The 20881-nt window shown below is 43.4% G+C and overlaps 1 protein-coding gene across 1 annotated transcript in view; it reads right to left on the reverse strand.

Moving 5' to 3' along the window:
• FRMD4A (FERM domain containing 4A) overlaps positions 1-11167 on the reverse strand; it is a 358105-nt gene extending 346938 nt beyond the window's left edge. Inside the window, exons 1-2 of the mRNA XM_015298894.4 lie at positions 10841-11167; positions 10272-10397 (exon numbers count right to left, since the gene is read on the reverse strand). Coding sequence (XP_015154380.1) covers positions 10272-10316 — 45 coding nt within the window. The 5' untranslated portion in view covers positions 10317-10397; positions 10841-11167. The remainder of the gene's footprint in view (positions 1-10271; positions 10398-10840) is intronic.
• Positions 11168-20881: the final 9714 nt, after the last annotated feature.

The following is a 20881-nucleotide window of genomic DNA, read 5'->3' on the forward strand; positions in this document are numbered from 1 at the left end:
ACAAATACCCGAAATGTTGTGAACGCTTGCTTAATTAAAGATTATTAAAAATTAAAACTGACCATTTTCTTACTCTGATATGACTATTTATTATCTGTGCGTATAGGCTTTGGCAATAGAGGCACTCTTACTCTATCATACCTTCAATCGAGCACATTTCAGAAAGGATTTGCTTTTCCTTACTCCCATTACGCATGAAACTTCACTGTTTTGTTTCTTTTTTGGTTGTTTTTTTTGCTTGTTTGTTCTTGGGGGTGCTGGTGGTTGCTTGGATTTTTATTTTTTTTTTGTCACCTATTCACTCCCATTTCTCTGTGTGGTCATACGGCCTTAAAAATGTCTGATAAATCTCAGTATACATTTAATTGCACAGTTACGCTCATTCACTCCTCTCCTCCCCAGATACATTTAGGCTTAGCCACAACAGACACTTTTGCTCTACCATGTGAGAACAAGAGCCTTTTTTTTTTTGGAGAGAAATAAAGAAATGTTATGGTAAAATCTCTACTTGGAAGAGGTATTTCCAGTAAGCCTCTAACCACAGACAAACCAAACCAAAACATGCAAATAGGATCCATGTCCAAGACACCCGATTCCCTCTGGACTTCACAGCAAAGGTTTAATTCCTACTGGTGAATCAAGGGGAAACTTCTCACAGATGATTCTCTAACCACTCAAACATAGATGTCGCATCCAAAATCCAGGAGCTCCCTAAAGAGAGCTAAGCACTACTTCTCCAAAGTAGTAAAATCGATGAAATAATGGGATGAAATATTCCTACGATGTAAAAACCATTTGTGTTCAAACTAATGCAAACTGTATGTTTTGCTTTTTCCCTCTCGGAAGGCACTGGACAACAAAGGGGCTGTTATCTAATATAAAATACAGAGGGTGAAGAGAATTCAAGAGGAGAAATCCATCAGAAGTAAATGACTCTGAACAAATAAGCCTTTGCTTGTATATCTCAGTAAGGATGATGAAAAAATGAGTTTCTATAGTGATGAAGAGGGTAATACAAGCCTCTTCACAAGGAATTGTTTAATTCCTGACTCCAAAACAAAATTTCAAGGTGGGGGAAAGACGCTGCTAGGAACTCTGGGAAGGTACAAAACTTCCCCATCGTTTTCGTCGTGCCATCACTGTATCTTTTGCTGTCTCTAATTCTGTCTCATTAAGGCTGATGTGCTTCCTTGCAATCTCATGAAAGCCAGTGGCCTTAGAATATTGATTCAAGGATTTCAGTCTGCATGAAAGATTCACCCTTGCTTTAAATACAATTAAAGAAAACAGCATTCAGTATAAAACTGTATTTAATATAGCAAATAAGTGCTTGTACTACTACCTCTTCAAGCAAAGATATGTTTGGTTTCATTAGCAGTTCTTTTCTTTAACCAGAAGGTAAGGAATTTCTAACCACACCAATCTGCCAGAGGAAAAGATGGTGAAATTCATCATTTTCAGAACTGTGATTTCAGAGTTTTAATTTTCAGTAGAAATGTCACCCTCCTGCTCTGGGGGCTCCGACCTACAGAGCAGACTGAGGGACAGCAAAATACGCAGATTTCCTGATTGTTCCTACTTGAGATGGAAGTAAGAAGCCCTTCTGTGGGCAGTAGGATAGCAGGAATGAGGGTTGTTTTTTGTGATTTTGGTCTATCGCCAAATGAATTGATTTAAACAGGAACCAAACCAAGCCTGAGTTATCACAACACCAATACCACTAATCCAGTTTGTAGCCACACCATCTCTGACAACGCACGTAAGTGGTGGGGCTTTTGCTCAGTCCTCATCCAGTCCCCTGGGAATGGCCATAAAAGCACAACCTGCGCTGATCCACTGGGAATGCCAGCACTTTTAGCTTTGTAAAGCTAGATGACCATTCTCTCAATCACTTCAGCTGTTTGGTCCCTGCTTTTAAGAATGTGGGCAAACTCTTATCTTCTAAAGAAATCAATGTCAGTACAGAATAATTGAGAACAGCCTTTGCTCCTCGATCTCTGAAAAGAGAACAGAATAGGGAAAATGGGTTTTTGAAGAGCTCGTGCCAGCTTTTTTTTCTATTTCAATGGCTTATATAACGGCAGTAATAATGACCTTCACTAGACATTTCCTTGAGAACTAATGACCTGAGGTTAATGGCCCAAAGCATAGCTTTATGCAGTCAGCTATCACAGCCAGCAATTAATTACCAGGAATCACAATGCGCTTTGACCGCTGTGGCTCAGTTAGCCTCATACTACTCAAAAATGAAAAACATCTCAATCTTATTTACTGTGGAGTTGTCCCAGATTTTACTTTAATATATTAATGAAAAAAAAAAGAGGGAACTCAAACCTATATTAAGCCAAACATATGTTCTACAACATTCCTCCGTTAACTTTGCACAAATTACATGGAGCCAAACCAGAGTGTCTTGCAATACAATGATCATCACAGTCTACTCACAGATGGAAAAATATTGTAGAGCAAAGCTCTGTGTGAATTCTGCTTCTATACTAGCAAAGCCTCCCCCAAGATAATCCTCAGCTCTCTGGTGGCTGAGAGTGGGTGGAGAGAGGGGAAGACAGAAGAGAATGCTCTGTAGAGAACTGTGTATTGTTAGCAAGTGGGCACTTTGGGTAAAGATATGAAGGGGAAGGGATATTCTGCTTTTACCAAGTTGCATGATGCCTCAGAATCTCTGGTCCTGAAGCAGATTTACAAAGAGTACCAGGGTATATGGTTTTTGTACTCAGCTTTCTGCTCTCATTTGTTACATTTTATTATTTGAGCAGCATATCCTGAAAACAAATGGGCTCAAATCTCATTGTTCCTGATCAGTTGTTGGCATTTTGATATTGTCACTAACTTTTGGAATCTCAGAGGGCTAAAGCCTAGCACAAGACTAACACTAGGCGGTGAATCTAGGTTTTAACACTAGGTTTTAATCTAGGGATTACTAGTTTTAATGCCATGAAGGATGTAAAAAAGTGCTAACATTTTGTGTGTAGGTCCATCCCTCTAAGTAAGTTTACCTATTTGGCATTCACTACTGTTTTTATTTCTCTGAAATATAAACAGACACTTCTATAGATCTCTTTATATCTAGGGGACACTTTGAGGATGACCTGAACACACTATCTTCCATCAAGACTTCAGAATAGCTACCTGGTCACAGGAATTGCTGATGGACAAGCATATGTTAATTGGGCTCTCAGCAGGACTGGCAAATGAGATGGGACCCTTTAAAAGGAAAGGAGGAGCCTCTTGTCATAGGCTTTGCGAGTTTCATCTCCAGGCAAACCAAAAATTCATCCAAACAAGAGAATGCATATCACTTGAAGGAGGTGATGGGTTTGGGTTAGTTTGTAACTCACTACCATTAAAACCTCATGATGAAAGAGAACTTCCACCTGAACTTACAGGAAGTTCCATCTGAACATGAGAAAGAAATTCTTTAATTTGAGGGTGACAGAGCACTGGAACAGACTGCCCAAAGAGGCTGTAGAGTCTCCTTCTCTGGAGATATTCGGAATTCACCTGGACTTTTTTCCTTGAATCCTACTATAGGGAAGCTTCTTTAGCAGGGGGGTTGGATAAATGATTTACTTCGGTCCCTTCCAACCCATATGATTCTGTGATTCTGTTAAATGACTAATTTCAACTCCTTTCTACAAATTTCCATACTTGTTGATATTTTAAAAGGGGAGAATAAAGAGACGTGGGGTAAAAATGGATGTATCTCCCTGAAGGGCAGTGGGGAGAATTTACCTGAAATTTGTCATCGAAGGCAAGTGTGGAACACTGATCCCCTGGCAGCAATTACAGTGACAATGTAGACTTGGATTCAGCACACTGGCCAGCAAAAACCTAAATCTGGTCCAGTCCCCTTGACCAACCCAACATACAGTTGGGGTGTTCTGTTTTCAGGAAAACACATGAAAGGAAGCAGTTGTTGCAGTTGTTGGTAGACTCGATGAGCACATGTAATCAGCCACCTGAGCACAACAGCTATGGGCACCAAATCTCGAAAATTTACATTTTCATGGGATTTACTGATGAAGGAAACACGTGGGATTTGTGTAAGTCTCTGTGCCATGATGTACTAACCACATTAGCCTGTCAGAGGGCTGGATCTATGCCACACTGAGAACTTAAGAGTTCAGTAATTATGGAAGTATGACATTCATAACCAGAAGGCAAAAGAGCTGAATAATTGCAGTCGCCCAGTGTTACAAGCCCTTCCCTTGTATGGGTAGCTATTCACAGCCTTGCATTTTAATTGTGGTAATTACAGCATTTTATTTTGTTTTAGTGATATCAGTCAACTTTTCTACTACTTTTTTTTTTTTAAGAAAATGAGTGACACTATTCTTTCATCTATCAGCAAGAAGAGTTGTCATCTTTAGTGATCTATTCAAGCCATTAATATGTTACATTTCCCCAATTGTAGAAGGGCTCTAATTACTCATAATGAACATTTACTGAAATGCACACTAATTCACTTCCACAAATAGCCATGCTCTACGCTATGATACAAAAATAATAATAAAAGTCAATGGCTGTGCATCTCTGACAAGAACATTTTATCAGTCAATCAGAATGAGCAGCTGGAATAAAAGACACAGTCATATCCATAATGAAAAAAAAAAAGGAGATAATAAACCTGTAATCCTACTTACTCTTGTTTTAAAGTGGAGCAATGAATGGGAGAATTCAAATTTGCAAGCCTTATGGCCTGATTCTCCTACAAGATTTCAAGACTTCAGGAAATCATAAATGCAGAGGAACAAGGAAAAAGAAAACTGATGGCATGTGCTGCAGTGGAATTGAAGGGATAATGATTTTGTAGGTGGGTGAAAGGTGACATCCAACACAGGGAAACCAAGAGCAATCCCAGGAGCTGTTTAATCTCTTTCAGCTGAATTAAATCACTGTGTTTGAAGTCTTATTTTGAGTTTATGGAGGCTTGTAGTATTGCTCATGTACAATTCAGAGTATCTTTTCATTAAGAAAGTTAGATTAGCAGGCCGAGGTAGCAAGCAGTGCTACACTGAGTAATAATTCGCTCTTGTCCCATCCTCCAGAAGAGCAACCAGATCAGCTCAGGTATTTGCTGCTCATGAAGCCCATTAGCAAATGAGTGCCGAGGCAGCAGGGAGCATCCTGCAGGCAGGGTTCCCCCCAAGCATCCCTGAGTGCCACCATACATCACTGCCTCTTGCCTGGGCCTTCTGTGAGGCTAAGCACAGCAGAACCTCACGCACCTGCACAGCAGAAATATCTGCAACAGGAGCATGGAGAGGGCTGCATAAACACCTCCTCTCACTGTTCAGTCCTCCCCACAGACCTCATTTCAGATGTTGAGCTGGAGAGGGCCAGACATCAGCTGTGCAATCAGTTCCTTAGGGAAGGTGTTGCTCATTCCCAAGCAGCTCCGCTTGCAGCCAGGCCCTGTGGCTGGGGCACAAGCAGCTGACACATCACACCCCTCAGTGTCCAACAAAGACTGTGACAACTCCTACCCCATGCAAGGGTGACAAAGAAGCAGGAAGGAGCATTGCCAACTGCAGCTTGCCTCCCAGGTCAGTGCAGTCTGAAGGTGAGGTTGCAGACAGGAGGTTTGAATGTCAAGGGCTTTTGCATACTGTCAACACAAAGATAATTTAAGGCTGAGGTGAGGAAGGCAGAAAAAAATGACCTCATCTCTCCAGTGAAACCTTGCTGCTCCCAAAGGTTTCGATACGATCCTCCAAGCCAAGCTGCATTGCTGCAGATCTGTCCAGAGATTTGAGTGGGAGAGATCAGAGGTTTGGGTTGTGTGTATGGGGGATGGGGGAGGAAGGGGCAGTCTTCAGCTCTGGCTTTAAAACACGTAGAGCTTCTCAGCCCTGTTTTGTCAGTTTCCCAGTTTGTCTTCACTAGGGCAGACTTCAACTTTGGGCATACCAAAAATATTTAGCTAATCCATGAAGTAATTTATTAAATATTCAGAGCACAATGAAGTCCAACAGCTTAGAAGTCAAAAAATTAAGGCATGAACTTCCTGGGATTTAGTAGTAATACAGTTAGTACGTATGAATGCTTTTAGGGGAGATCCTACAGAATTTAGTGCTGTACTTCATGAGAATGGTCAGATTAACAAGATTCATGTTATCTTAAGGACTTGGTTTAGCTTTGATCATGAAATGGAAGACCAACCCAGGACAATCCCCATCGAGAGGAGAAGCAGAAAGCACAGCATTAAACTGAGATACTCAGTGGGCAATGACACTGGGAGGGCAATTGTTTCTGCAATGTGTAGCTATTGGTCAGCTTTCACATGGCCTCCTGCTGCAGGTTAGAATCTTAGAATCATAGAACAGCTTGGGTTAGAAGGCATCTCAAAGATCATCCAGTTCCAATGCCCCTGCTGAGGGCAGGGCTGCCAAAAACTAAATCAGGCACTAGATCAGGTTGCCCAAGGCCCCATCGAACCTGGGCTCAAACACCTCCACGTTCTGTCTCTGAGGTTTGTTGCAATGCCTTCAGTCAGGGAACAAGGAATCGTCAAGGCTGGCAGCCCCTACCATGGGTCATTCAGCTTCTTGCTCTTCATCCTGGGCAGCAATGTGAACACACAGCTTGAGTTCACCCTCTGAATTCCCTGCTGGAAACCATTTTTCCCCTGTAACTCCAGAGTTAGCTGACTCCCACCTCGTAGGGTTATCTAGGATACCTCAGATCCACTTGTATCCTAACATCAGCTTTGAATGTAACTCAGGCACAAATAATAATTTTCAGAGCGTGGAAGAGTGTCACAGAGTGCTCTGAAATAAAAGGCAGTCCTCCAAACACGAGCAGTCACCATTACTTTTCTAAGAGCACTTGTTTTCCTAAATGGTATGCTGTTATTTCTCGAAGGAAAAATGTTATGTATACAGACCAGGGAGGGCAAGGCTGGGTTATAAACAAGAGAAAGCTTCAACTTGATGGAGAGGGTGAGAGAAGCTGGCTTGAACCACATTTTCTGGAAACAGAAAACTGTGCTGCTCTTATGTTCCATTTTAAGAATGTTTTGGACTAATTGGTATATGCCAAGCTGTATATCTTGCTCATCTGAACCTCTGTTGTCACTTAACACTCATTAATTAGCATTATTGCTATAACCTACAGCAGTTTGAAGGGAAAGACCTTAAGAGATATTTTCGTGACAAGCAGTAATGTTGTCTCGAGAGACACCAGGAATCATAACTTACTGTGCTGTTAAAATTTATACAATCAATATGTCTGTCGCTTTAAAATTTTACAGCACACTAATAAGATAGACATAAAATGCAACTAGAATTGCACTGATTCCCATCAGCATTAATGATCTTAACATAGCAGGTGTTATCGTTCCTAACAAGACAGAGTATTTGCTATTTCATGCTTCACAGGAGCTGAGGAAGCCCCATTTTATGCATTAGATAATGCTACAGGCAGAGGCTCTTAGGGCACGGCTCTGCCCAATTTCCCCCGTGACGAACGAACCTGTGCCCCTCTGATCACTGCAGCCAGGTAGAGGCAGGGGTCCCGCATGGCCAGGCACAATCTAGAGTTAATTGCAGCAAATCTCAGACACCAGAAGAGACAAAATGTAGTTCTACTGTCAGATTGCAGTCTGTGTATAAAAAGAACATGTTCGGAAAGTACATGTTTAAGACTGAAACTCTCCTTTATAGAGAATTTTCTCATAAAGAAAAAAAGAAAGAAGAGTCACCTAAGTATTAAACAAGCTAGAAAACAAGACCAAAATAAAAACAGATGCAATCCAGATAAATCAAGGTCTTTGGTTCATCAACATTTATGTCACTAAACCAAAGTCAGACCCATCCACTTAAGGCTACTGGTTTAATGGGATTCTGTCTGCACATGGCAGCAGCTGGTCTGGGAGCTGCTTTAGGCCCTGTTAGCTCCATGAGCTGGGTAACATACACCAGGCAAGGTATTGTGAGCTGTCATCATGGCCGAGACTCAGCAATGACATGCACAACTCTGCTGGGATGTTTTGATGTTGGATACCTATGTTGTAACTGAGGCTGGACACCTATGTTCTATACATGATTCTTCTATTTAAAGGAAACCTCATCTCCTGGAGATGTCTGTCTCTCTTAATTGACCAAAAAGGAGTTCTGAATGATCAAACTCCTAATTTAGGTCACACTTCCGTGCATCTAATTCCAGTATAAAGTCAATTAATGGCCTTGAACCTTAGGTTGTTTTTTTTTTAACCTGCAAAGTGCTTTGCAGTACCCATCAAGAAGGGGATATTTTCAGACTGAATGTGATGCAGCACTGTCAAATGCTGCTGCCAAATATGTCTTAAAAAAGTTAGAGAGTTGGATGCCTATTCTACATGGTTTTGCAAGGGAAATGCTGTACTGAAGTATTCCTCGTTGCTAAAGGAGAGCTGTCTGAGTGGAGAAAGCCCATCAGCGTATTAAAAGGTACTTCTCTGGACTTCCCGAAGACGTCTAATCCTTTAATCTCTGGAGAGTGGCAGTTCTGGAAGAGATGCCATTATAGCTGCTCATCATGGGATGAATTATGCAAGAATTTATTATTGATTCTGGGGAAGCCTGCTCCAGCTTGCAACTAAAGCCACGTGGAGACGACCAGGTTTCTCTGGTTAACTAAACTGACTCATAGCCCAAGAAAATCCAAGGAATAAAAAAAACCAAACAGATGAATCATTTTAAGTCCTGAACCACCTTTTTCACACCCATTATAAACTTCTAGTACCAGGTGATTCCACGGCGAGTAGTTACACAAGTCCTTTCCAAGCCCAGGAGTACATCCCCTCCACCGCCACCCCAACCATCCATGAGGAACCTCTGACCCAATGCATCCACACGGGGCTGACACACCACAGTAACACTGCCCAGGTCTTTGCCCAGGATGAACAGATCCAAGGGATCCAGGCTTCAGGCCAGAGCTGAAACCACCCTAAGGACCACAGAATGCCACTGGCACAAGGCTGTGCACTACAGAAAGTTAAAGGGAAAAATGCTGTGGGTACATCAGCTCTGATGGACAGTCAGCTCCGGGAATATGTATGAGGGATGGAGAGAAAGAGGTTTAACTTGAAATTAAGAGCACAGTGAAACTAAAAGCATATATGGCAATGGATGGCAGGCACCCATCAATTTATCCTTGAACAAGGAAAAGACGGAGGGTATTTAAAAAGCCAGGAAGGCCAGAAGCAAGCAAGAGGAAGTTAAGTGAGCTTACACAGCACATTGGTCCCTGGGAAATACAAAACTAGCCGTGTGGTGGTTTAATAGCATGTTTAGCATTTTGAGTAATGGACATAGAATTTGCTTCTCTCAACTCGACCTTCGTTACCAGCCCTGAGCACTACAGATCCTGCGGCGTGCCCTTGCAAAACTCATCATGTCCCTGAGTGCTGGGGACCATTTCCTACTGCGACCGGAAAAGAGATCCATTATAATGATATGTGTAATACATATATGTGCATTCGTGTGCGCGCACACATGCTCTTTGCTTATAACAGCTCTCCAGCAGGAGCATTACAGTGACATTTAAGCAGGAAAATAGCCAGCAGAGATCTTACACTAAAACTGTTCCTGATGCCAGTACATAGGAAATGGCAACAAGAGTAAAGGAGGAAAAAAAAAACCCCGAAACAGTGAAACTGAACAACCCTCCAACACACCACCAGAAGGGCTTTTTTTTTTTTTAATTGCAGAAGGACAAGAGGATGTATCTGGACTCAGCCACGTGCTCTGCTAAATAATCTTCTTTGAATTATTGTTAATATGCAGAAGTTGGGGAAGTAGGTCAGTAGCTCAACACGTTGCAGCAAACAGCTCAGATAAATGCCAGTCATCGCCAGGTCTGCAGTCTGACACGGGCTGCAGTGAGCCCAATGGCGACGGCGGCTCAGAGCAGCGGTCCCCCAGTGACACAGCACCCGAGCACCTGGCTGCAGGCACAAGCCCAGCTCCCCTCTGCATTTCAGTGATATCAGGAGCAAAAGGAAACATCTACAGCGCAGTGTAAATCTCGCATGCAAGCACCGGGCAGAAAGGTGACTTCAGATTCCTGCCATGGCAATCGGGATGCACTGTAAATACTGTGGGATGGGCACTTCCACCTCAGCTCCAGATGAGCCCTTCGCAAAGTTCCCCAGGACCTGCACAAGCCCAGGGGAGGCTCATGCAGAACTCTGAGGATGCTGTGCCCTGCATCCCTGCGGCTCAGCATCCCTCACCCCCTTCCATCCCCACCGGCTCGCAGCGGGCACTCACCATCAGCAGGCTGAGAGCAGCCTCGGGTGCACGCTGCACGGCCATCGCCTCTCCTCCTACATGCAAATCCTCGGCTCAGCCCTCGGCCCTCCGTCACGGCACGGCATCCACAGAGCCCACGACTGGCTGCAGGGAGAGAAACCCCAAATCGGGGTCGGAGAGCGTTGGCAGGAGGAGGGGAGGATGGGCGAGGGGGTGGGGAGGAGGGGAGGGAAGGGAATAACCTTCTCAGTCAGGGAAAGAGGCTTAAGCTAGGCCAAATTTTACACCGGAGAGAAGAGGAGAATGAAACGCAGAGCTCGCTGCAGAGAGGAGATACGGGAGCTGCAGGGTATTTAAAGCTCGCATGCACGCCGCCACGGCGAGGACACATCAAACACCTACGTGACAAGTTAGGTCCCAGCCATCCTCCCCCTGCCCCGCAAGCTGCAATTAGCTGGTTCTTAATTGCCGTTCTTCTTCCTCTATCTACATACACGCTCAGGTCGGGTATAACTGCCGTGCCCCCGTATCTTCCTCTCTGCCCTGGAAATGCTAGCACAGAAACAGCGTCAAACATCGCAACGTACCGCTTCCCACACGGGCAAACTGCTTCTCTCTTCTTGCAAAGCCCTGCTTTGCCCGTTTGTGAAAGCACACGCCTGCATAATACAGACAGGAGCAAGAGGAGCCCGAACCAGGGAGCAGCGGTGCTCACTTGGCAGCAATGATTACTGTCAGCATATTGCAGCAGGAGCTGGGTTACGCACTGACCCCTTTCACCTCATCCGAAAAAAAAAAGAAGTCTCTTCCTCCTCCTCCTTTCCAAATGGACTCAGCTCCCCGTGGAGATAACACACTTCCTAGAAACGTGTGATTACACAGCCCGGTCTGCCAGCACTCTGATCATTCTGCCTGCACTGCATGTAAACGGCAGCAGGGAAACAGCAGCCCCCTTCCCTTCCCTTCCCTTCCCTTCCCTTCCCTTCCCTTCCCTTCCCTTCCCTTCCCTTCCCTTCCCTTCCCTTCCCTTCCCTTCCCTTCCCTTCCCTTCCCTCTTCCGTCACTCAGGAGCCCAGGGATGGATAATTGTGGAAATGTAGCTGGTTAAGACTAGTTAGCACTGAAACTAAGACCCTGGTTGAAGAGTTAGTTGCAAATGCAGTATGTTTTTTTTTAAAAGCTTTTAGGAAAAATAAGCAGCATTCTGGTATGAAGACAGCACTGGCTCATAGAGGTGGCAGAGCATCTGCAGATTAAGAAGAGCTAAAGCATCTGCAACACCTGTCAGATCTATGGGACCTTTATTTTTACAGAGCTCAAAAGCATCCTGTGCTTCAGTGCAGCAGCTCTCACATCTTCCTTCTGAAAGAGAGCAATTTTGATTTTATTCATTACAATCATAGAATCATAGAATTACTCAGGTTGGAAAGGACCTCAAAAGTCATCAAGTCCTTAGATTTCACACAACATCAGCGTCTGTTCAGTTTCCAGCTCCCACCTGCACACTCCTCCCCACCCCCACCCTCATTTTGGAACTCAAAACTTTCAGGCAAATTCAACCAGAGATAAGCAGTCTCTGACACACATCATTCCTGCGAGTACCATAGAAACTGGCACCACTGTAGAAAAGAATATCAGATTATTGTCATCATTAAGGCAGGTAGCAGCAACCTCGTGTTCTGAAAGCCACGTATGGCAGGTCAGTTGGGATGAGTAGCATGCTGGAATACTCATTTGCCCAAGCCTCCCATTGCTCACTGATCACCATGTTTACCAAAAAAGATACAGTATCTAAAGAGGAGCTATAAGGAAGTAGGGAACAGACTCCATGGCAGAATGTGTTGTGGTAGGACAAGGAGAAATGGTTTCAAAATGAAAGAGGGGAAGTTCAGATTGGATATAAGGGGGAAAAAATTGCATTAAGGGTAATGAGGCACTGGTACAGGTTGCCCAGAGATGTGATGGATGCACCATCCCTGAAGACACTCAAGGTCAGGCTGGGCCAGCCTATGAGCAACCTGATCTAGCTGTAGATGTCTACAGCTGATACATGTCTATCCCTGTTTATTGCAGGAGAGTTGGACTACCTGACCTTTGAGTGTCCCTTCCAACTCAAATGATTCCATGATCCCATGACACGGAGAGATGTGCAGATGCTGCCCTAGGAAGGTCACTCAGTACATCTGCTGCAGACCTATGCACCCAACACACTGCTCTGTGAGCCAGGAGAGGGAAGGGAGGTGACTCAGCAACACACAGGAAGGTGGGTTTGAAGTCTTTTCTCCTTAGTTTTGGGCTACAGATGTCAGTTTCCAGAGTTCTTTGTATCACACCTAGGAGGATGGAGTTCCCACTTCAAGTCCTCACTTCTCAAGTGCACCAAGGTACTTGAGCAGCAAGGAGCTCTGGGCTCCAACCATTTCCTTCTGTTAAACAGAGAGCTGAATACAGTTTCCCAGGGCTTTCAACCCACAGAGCCCATCCTGGCTGCCTGCACTCAGTTATTCTTCACCTCACGCTCATCTGAATCTACCAGAGTTCATACAACACAATCCACTCCCTTCCCTCCAAAGAGATTCATCTCCCTTCTGAAGATAAGCAGGCTGCTGACTGCTATAGAGGAATAGAGAAGCAGCTACTTAAATGTCTCTTGAAAGGGGAAAATAGGCATAATAAAAGATGAAGGCAGGTTTTAAAAAACAACTCAAGGCATCAAATTAAAAAACATGTAACTAAACCTTTTTTCACAGCACCGTGACAAATATCCTCGGGCTAATAAGTTTTTTTCTGCACTAACCCAAGCTGAAGTACTGTGAGGAGGTGGCTGCAGAAATGAGGCATTCATTAACTCGTGTGTCTGGCAACAAAACTTCTCCCTTCCGAGTGGTTCTAAGGGACCAGTCTATCCCTATGTTTTTGGTCTCAGCTAAAGCTAGATGACTTTTCCATCTGTAGCTCCTGAGTTCATTACGCCGTTGTTCAGGCAAAAATCCATGTCAAACACTAGGATCTAGTCATGATTTGTGGTGTCCTTGAAAAAGTGAAGGTTTGTCCTGAGCTCTGCAAGTCTCAGGATAATGATCATGTGTAGGGAACCATCTGTGCACAAGCATATGATCTATGACTTCAAGGTACATTTGCAAACTTCCTTACAGGTTTGCTGCTTCCTACTATTTAGGTGAATAAATTTCATAGTACAAGAAGAACAAAAATTAGATCATTATTCACTTCAAATTGTCCAGACATAAGAAAAAATCTTAAAATTGAACTTAATGGGTAGATGGTGAGAGCTACAGCCCTGGTATTTTGTTTCAGGGCTTAAAACTGTAGCATTAAAAAAAAAACGAATTGCTTGCAATTCCTCAAAGGAAAGCTATTATGACAAACAGTGGATTAATAGAATAATTCATACCTGTAAGTAGACCTAAAGCACTTGCAGGCTAGTGTATGGAGAGGAATCCTGTTATCCCAGGCATTCCTTGGACATAAACACTATAAGCATGTATTTGCCTTGCCATGCCATGCCATGGTGGGTCACCAACATTTGAGCTTGTGGTTGCTTTGGTTGGGGTTTGAGGATCTGGTATGGCAGTGCAGTCAGAAAGCCCTCTGCTAAGAGTAATTATAGTGACCACTCATAGACATACAGAACCAGACAGGTACCCACCATCTTCACTAGGAGACACAGGACATGGGAGGTTCGTGTTGGATGTTAGGAGGAGTTACTTCTTAGAAAGAGCAGTGAGGCATTTGCACAGGCTGCCCAGGGACACAGAGGAGTCATCATTCCTGGAGGTGTTCAGGAAAAGGGCAGATGTAGCACTGAGGGCCATGGTTAGTGGGCATGGTGGGAATGGGTGGATGGTTGGACTAAATGATCTTAGTGGTCTTATCCAACCTTAATGATTCTGTGATTCCATGATTGCTTTGGAGGCATCATTAACATAGGCAATATAGATCTCAATGTTAATTGCAAGACTATTTCAGCTGGTACAGAGCTTATATTTGTTAGTAAATTTATTTTCTGTGTTTTTCTTCAATGAACATGCAAGAGCTCTTGCTTTCAGTGAAGTCAATGTAAATTTCTCATATGTTGCTACCAGGTAGATTTTAATCACTGAAAACCAGAGCCCTTCCTCCATTCACTTGTGATGTTTTTGAGATCAAAATCCAGATAGGAATTTTAACTTGCCTTCTAGCATCATAGATGGAAGTGAAATGCCTAGTGAGACAACAACTGCTAGGAGGCTGCTTATCTAAGGATAAGCGTGTACAAGGAACGGTGTTTAATCAAGAAGTGTTAGCAAAGAATTATAGAATCCTAGAATCATTAATGCTGGAAAATACCATTATCATCGTCCAGTTCAGTCATCAACCCACCCCCACCATCCCCACTAACCACATCCCTCAGTGCCACATCAGTGTCCTTTCCTGGAACACCTCCAGGGACAGTGACTCCACCACCCCCTGGGCAGCCTATGCCAATGCCTCACCACTCTTTCTGAGAAGAAATTTTTCCTAATATCCAACCTGATATTCCCCTGGTTTAATTTAAGGCAAATATCTTGTGTTCTGTCGCTGTTACCTGGGTGAAGAGGCTGACCCATCTCATTACAACCTCCTTTCAGGCAGTTGCAGAGAGTTAGAAGGTCTCCCCTTCCTTAACTCAATTTAAAAGAACTTTATAAAACAAGTTACATTGCTGTTTTGGCAGAAAAATGGGCAGTTAAAGTTGATGGTACAACCATAAGTATCAACGTGACCAGAGGTCACAACCTTACACACCCAAACAACCAGTGGAGAATCTACGAAGCATTTCTGGAGCTTAACATATATCACAATTTATGCCAGTTTTTAAAAAGTTTTCTACTTTAAGTTTAAAAGATACTAATCTTTCAGTGTTGTGAGAGGAATTGGTGCTGCAAAAGCATGAAAGGCTGTCAGAGTTTATTGAATTTCCCTTGGCCGTTCACATGTTCCTTGCCTGCTGGAATTTAAGTCATTAGTTCCATGTTAGTTTCAGGAACCAAGTTTGCATTGAATGACCATGGCTATGCTCCTGCTTTAATCCACAAAGGAGGAACCACTTCATACAACAAACCACAACAAAGCAACACAACTGGGATGTCTAAGATGCCTAACCAAGCTACACTAAAATAAATATTCACATAATTCAAACAGACAAATTTGTGGACCTACATTCTGCTTGTAGGGTAATCCCCAAAGAAGATAAAAGGCTGATGCCAACAAGTAAATTATTCATTGTGAATTATTCACTCGGCTTTAATAAGGATCTGGAAGCAGTTTAATGCATTAACTCTTCTCCTTACCTTCCTGTGCTCCCTTCTGTCAATCCAGCTGCTCTAAAAACACTTGTCATGCCCTACAAACAGATCTCACCAGGGCAGGGGCTGTTCCTTTTGAAAACTCTCTTCAAAGTTTTTGATACTTGCAACTGCAATACTGCCAAAGCAGTACTATGTAAGATCTATACAGGGATAGGAATGTCATTCCTGCCACTAGCAGACAGACAAAAAAGCCACCAGATGTGGATATCTGAGGGGAAAGGTCTGTGGTTATCTGTTTCTTCCTCTACCGCTATCTGGAGAGAGAAGTTAATGAAGGGTTGCTGACCAAGTGTTTGGGAAAATATGTCTTTGCTTTCTTACATGAAATATTACAGCAAATATTGTTAGAAATCTCACCAGGTTAGATGGAGAACTGGATTACAGAATCATAGGAACATGTAGGAAGGAAAAGACCTTCAACATCATGAAGTCCAACCATCAATTTAACCTACCGAGTTCCATCACTAAAACATGTCCCCTAGTGCATTGATGTTCAACCTTTTGGTTTGTCTGGGCTGCGCTGAGTGGAGTTGTCTTGAGCTGAGTATAAATAGATTGTACCAAAAGTAATGCCTTCTATATATTTCCACGAGAACAACAACAGATACAAAGAACACAATAACACTGTGTAAGAGCTACAAAAGCTTACAAAAGAGCTACAAAACACTATTTTTCATCATAGTCACCACCATTAGCCATGTGTTTTCACCAGCAATGAACAAAAGCCTGTGTGCTGTGTGTGTCAAAACCTGCACCAGCAGAGGTGACCCACTGTTGCCATCGCTCCTGTTGAAACACAGCACTCACTGCCTCACTGTGTCACAGCACTGTTTGGTCTCCATAAACATTCAGCAAGCATCAATGAATGTCAATGGGTGCCATTTTTTTGCATGGGGGAATTCAATGACACACCTTTGCTTCATGCACATTTCCATGTCAGATACCATTTTGTCAAATAGTTGCATGGCAACGTAATGTAATGGAATATTGGTGGGAAGGTTCAACCTCTGCTGTCATACCACCAACATCTGTCTCTGATGTTGTGGACCAACAAAATAAAATAGCAGGCACTACTTTTGGAGCAGCCCTCATAAGAAACGTGATGTAGTTCATGAATAAGAGTAACAAAACTCATTGTAGCCTTTTTTTATTTAAAAAAAAAAAAAAAAGGAGGACAACAAAAACACAAAACTAGTGGGACCTTTGTCCTTGTTTTTGTGAAGCTAATGCATCGGTCCGGTTTGATGGAGGCGGTTGCCATTCTGAGTGAAGTTTTAAGGTGCTTGTCACAGAGTTCTGATGAAATTTTACTCTTCCTGTGCTTCATCCTTGAAAACAGTGGTTCATAAATGTTCTTACTGATGAGAAGTGATGACATCAATAAGGCGTTATTGCGAAGTGAGGGATATTTTTCTCTGGTAAGACAGGTGTCTTAGTTTCAGCTTGGATAGTATTGTTTTTTTCAGAGTATCTAGTATGATGCTATGCTTTGGTTCTAGGAGAAAAACAGTGTTAATAACACACTGACGTTCACAGTTGCCTTCTAAGCCAGGGCCATTTACAGCAAAGGGCCCAAGGAGCTCAGAGGGAACAGAATTAGAACAGCTGACTTAAACTGGCCAAAGGGATATTTCATATCACGTGATATCATGTGGGAGTTTTGAAGGGGGTGGGAGTTCATCTCTCTTTCACTGCTCAAGGGACTGGCTGGGCATGGTCAAGAGGTGGTGAGCAATTGCTCATTCATCTCTTGAAAGTATCAAAATCCATACAATTATTTGCCATTACTTGAGTTAGCACTGCACTGTTTCAGCCCAGACAGCCTCAGTAGCACAACAGTGTTTGGTTGTTGATGGGCAATCAGTGTGTACCAGGAAGAGCTGCTGCCCCTATAGCATGGGGCAGGGAATGGCTGTAGGACAGGCTGGGCCATATGCAGCCTGTGGGCTGTGGGTTGGACATGCATGCCTTAGTGTCAGCCTTCTTAAGACACAGGCTAAAAGAAGAATTGATTTGAAGCTCATCTCTAAATTCCATTTTACGTGTTCATTGGTACATTCCCTTTGTCTTACCATTTTTGACAATTCTTCTTTAAGAAAATTGTGCTCCCATGGCTGGTATAAACCAGAGGCTCTGTCTCCAGCTGAGTGCCTCTCTGACCGAACCTTTCAGGATCAATTGTCCTTACAGCTGAGCAAGCAATCCACAGGCTGCTCATTGCTGAGTGGTCCTACACCCAGAATGACTTAGATCTGAACACTAATTAGTTATGATAGACACTGCTTTGGAATAAAACAGTCTTAGACTTTATTGTTGTAAGAACTAATTATTATAAAGACAAGCATTAGATAGCACAGACTGATATACCAGCCTGAAGACCACCACAGCTAGTTGTGGAGATGCTGCTTGGACCCTGTGAAGGTGCTTCTTCATGGCAATGACAATCAGTGGAGAACAAAAGACTCTTATACAAGACCAGATTGTTGCACACCTCCTCCACAGTTGCAAGGATGATATCCAACAAAGCAAGATGACCTGTCCAGCATCTTCCCTACTTGGAGGCTTCTTGTGCCCGCTGTGCAAGCCACAAGGCAAAGCCCAGATTTGAACAGTTTCCAAGAAATTTAAGCAAACCAGGAGAGACTAGTGTACAGGGATGTAAGAATTGGAGCAAACCAACAGTTGTTTCAGTCAAATGGCTTTAAATGGTCTTCGCTTGCAGAAGCACGCCACAGTCACATAAAGATATGTTTATTGGAAGTCAGGCAGCTTCCCATTAGAAGAGGTGAATGGACACTGATGTATGAGACCTATTGACTGCTTTTGTACATGGTCAGCTACATCAGGTTTTACTGACTCTTCAACATCAGTTTCATGATGAGGATTGTCTTATTTTTTTCTGCCTCTTTATAGGAGAAAGAGTTGCGTGGTGCGAGACTTCAGGGATCCTAATAGTCTACACTTGATATTTGGAAGGCAAAGTGGAGCTCTGATCAGTGGGAAATGACATCCAACAACATCTCCTTCATCTCCGAACAATCAGTGCTACCTTTTCACTCTTAACACAGCTCTGAAGGACAATACATTATTGTTGTTTTGAATGAGGTGAGTGTGGCAACTCCTTTAGCCAGACCCAAGCAAAACTCTGAACTGTCTCTACTTGATGAAAGAGCCCGTAGCATTTAAACCTGTTTTAAATTCTATCCTATCCTATCCTATCCTATCCTATCCTATCCTATCCTATCCTATCCTATCCTATCCTATCCTATCCTATCCTATCCTTTCCTATCCTATCCTATCCTATTCCATTCCAGTTTACGCTATGCTATGCTATGCTACACTACTCTACTCTATTCTACTCTACTCTATTCTGGAGTGACAGAGTGGGATAGATAAAAAGAAAAACTTAACATAAGGATGGATTTCAAAACTTGACCTATAAAGTTCTTCCAGCCCCATACTCTATTTAATTTAGCATGCAAGAACTTAACGTTAATGGTGCACTGGGGCAATCTTAAATTAAAACACCTGAAAGTTAATAACTAGAAAATAAACATGCCATAGCTTAAAGTATGACTTAATAATGGCATAGTAGTTGACATTCAATAACCATCTAACTCAATTTAAAAACTCTGGGTTTCATATTATGATTGTTTAATATTAATTTGACATTTATAAGATGATGATCTCAGCAGACTGGGATATTACAAGTTGTTAAGCCTAGAGACCAATACAGAATGTGAGAGCCTGCAAGTGTGCATCACTATTGCAGTTAAATTTGTTTTCCAAGAACTCATTCCCCTGTGCTGCCACAGGATCTGTAGGGCTGTATTTAGAATCATAGAATCACAGAACAGTTTAGGTTGTAAGGGACTTTTAACATCACCTAGTTCCAACTCCCCTGCTATAGGCAAGGACATCTCCCACAAGACCAGGTCGCTCAAAGCCCCATCCAGTCTGGCCTTGGACACTTCTAGGGATGGGGCATCCACAACCTCTTTGGGCAGCCTGTTCCAGTGTCTCACCACCCTCACAGTAAAGAATTTTTTTCTAATATCTAGTCTAAATTTACCCCCTTCCAGTTTAAAACCATTTCCCCTCACACTGTCACTACATGCCCTTATAAAAAGTCCCTCCCCAGCTTTCCTGTAGGCCCCTTTCAGGTACTGGAGGGCCTCTGTAAGGTCCTCCCAGAGCCTTCTCTTCTCCAGGCTGAAGAGCCCCAGCCCTCCAGCCTGTCCCTACAGGGGAGCTGCTTCAGCCCTCTTACCATCTTCATGGCTCTCCTCTAGACCTGCTCCAACAGCTTGATATCCTTCTTCTGTTGGGGGCCCCAGAACTGGAAGCAATACTCCAGATGTGGTCTCACGAGAGCAGAGTAGAGGGCCAGAATCAAATCCCTAGACCTGCTGGTCATACTTCTCTCGATGCAACCCAGGATATGATTGGCCTTCTGGGCTGAAAGCATACATTGGTAGATCATGTTGAGTCTTTCATCAAGCAATACCCACAAATCCTTCTCCTCAGGGCTGCTCTCAAGTAATTCTCTGCCCAACCTGTATCTGTACTTGGGATTGCCCTGACCCAGGTACAGGACCCTGTACTTGGCCTTGCTGAACTTCATAAGGTTGACATGGGCCCATCTCTCAAGCCTGTTCAGGTCCCTCTGGATGGCATCCCTTCCTTCTAGTGTGTCAACTGCATCACTCAGCTTGGTGTCATCTGTAAACTTGCTGAGGCTGCACTCGATCCCACTATCCATGTCGCCTACAAAGATGTTAAATAACTTGTGCTGCTGGACCTTATTTGCACATGTGCTTGTGCAATATTAGTGAATTTAAACAGCAGTTTTCAACCAATTCCATTTTCTAAGTAATTTCTTTCCATTTAGGAGAGCTTGGCTGCAAAACAGGGAAGTGGTGTTAGGCATAATATGTGTACGACACTGGAGCAGGGATGTCATCATCAACTATTTGTTACCACTCCCACATCAGAACAAATAATGAGATTTAGGCTAGATGCTGGGAAGCAATTCTTTACTCAGAGGGTGGTGAAGTACTCGCACCTAGGGCCAGAAAAGCTGTGGATGCCCCAGCCCTGGAGCCCTGGGCAGCCTGATCTGGTGGCAACCAGCTCATGGCAGGGAGCTGGACCTGGGTGGGCTTTAAGGTCCCTTCCAGCCCAAGCCATTCCATGACTCTATGATTCTATGTGAACTTACCTGTTTCAGAGCAAACACAGGCCTTAAACAAAGAAACAAACAAATAAAAGGAAAGGGGA

Source organism: Gallus gallus, chromosome 1 (genome assembly GCF_016699485.2).
Source record: "Gallus gallus isolate bGalGal1 chromosome 1, bGalGal1.mat.broiler.GRCg7b, whole genome shotgun sequence".
In the NCBI taxonomy this organism is placed as follows: Eukaryota; Metazoa; Chordata; class Aves; order Galliformes; family Phasianidae; genus Gallus; species Gallus gallus.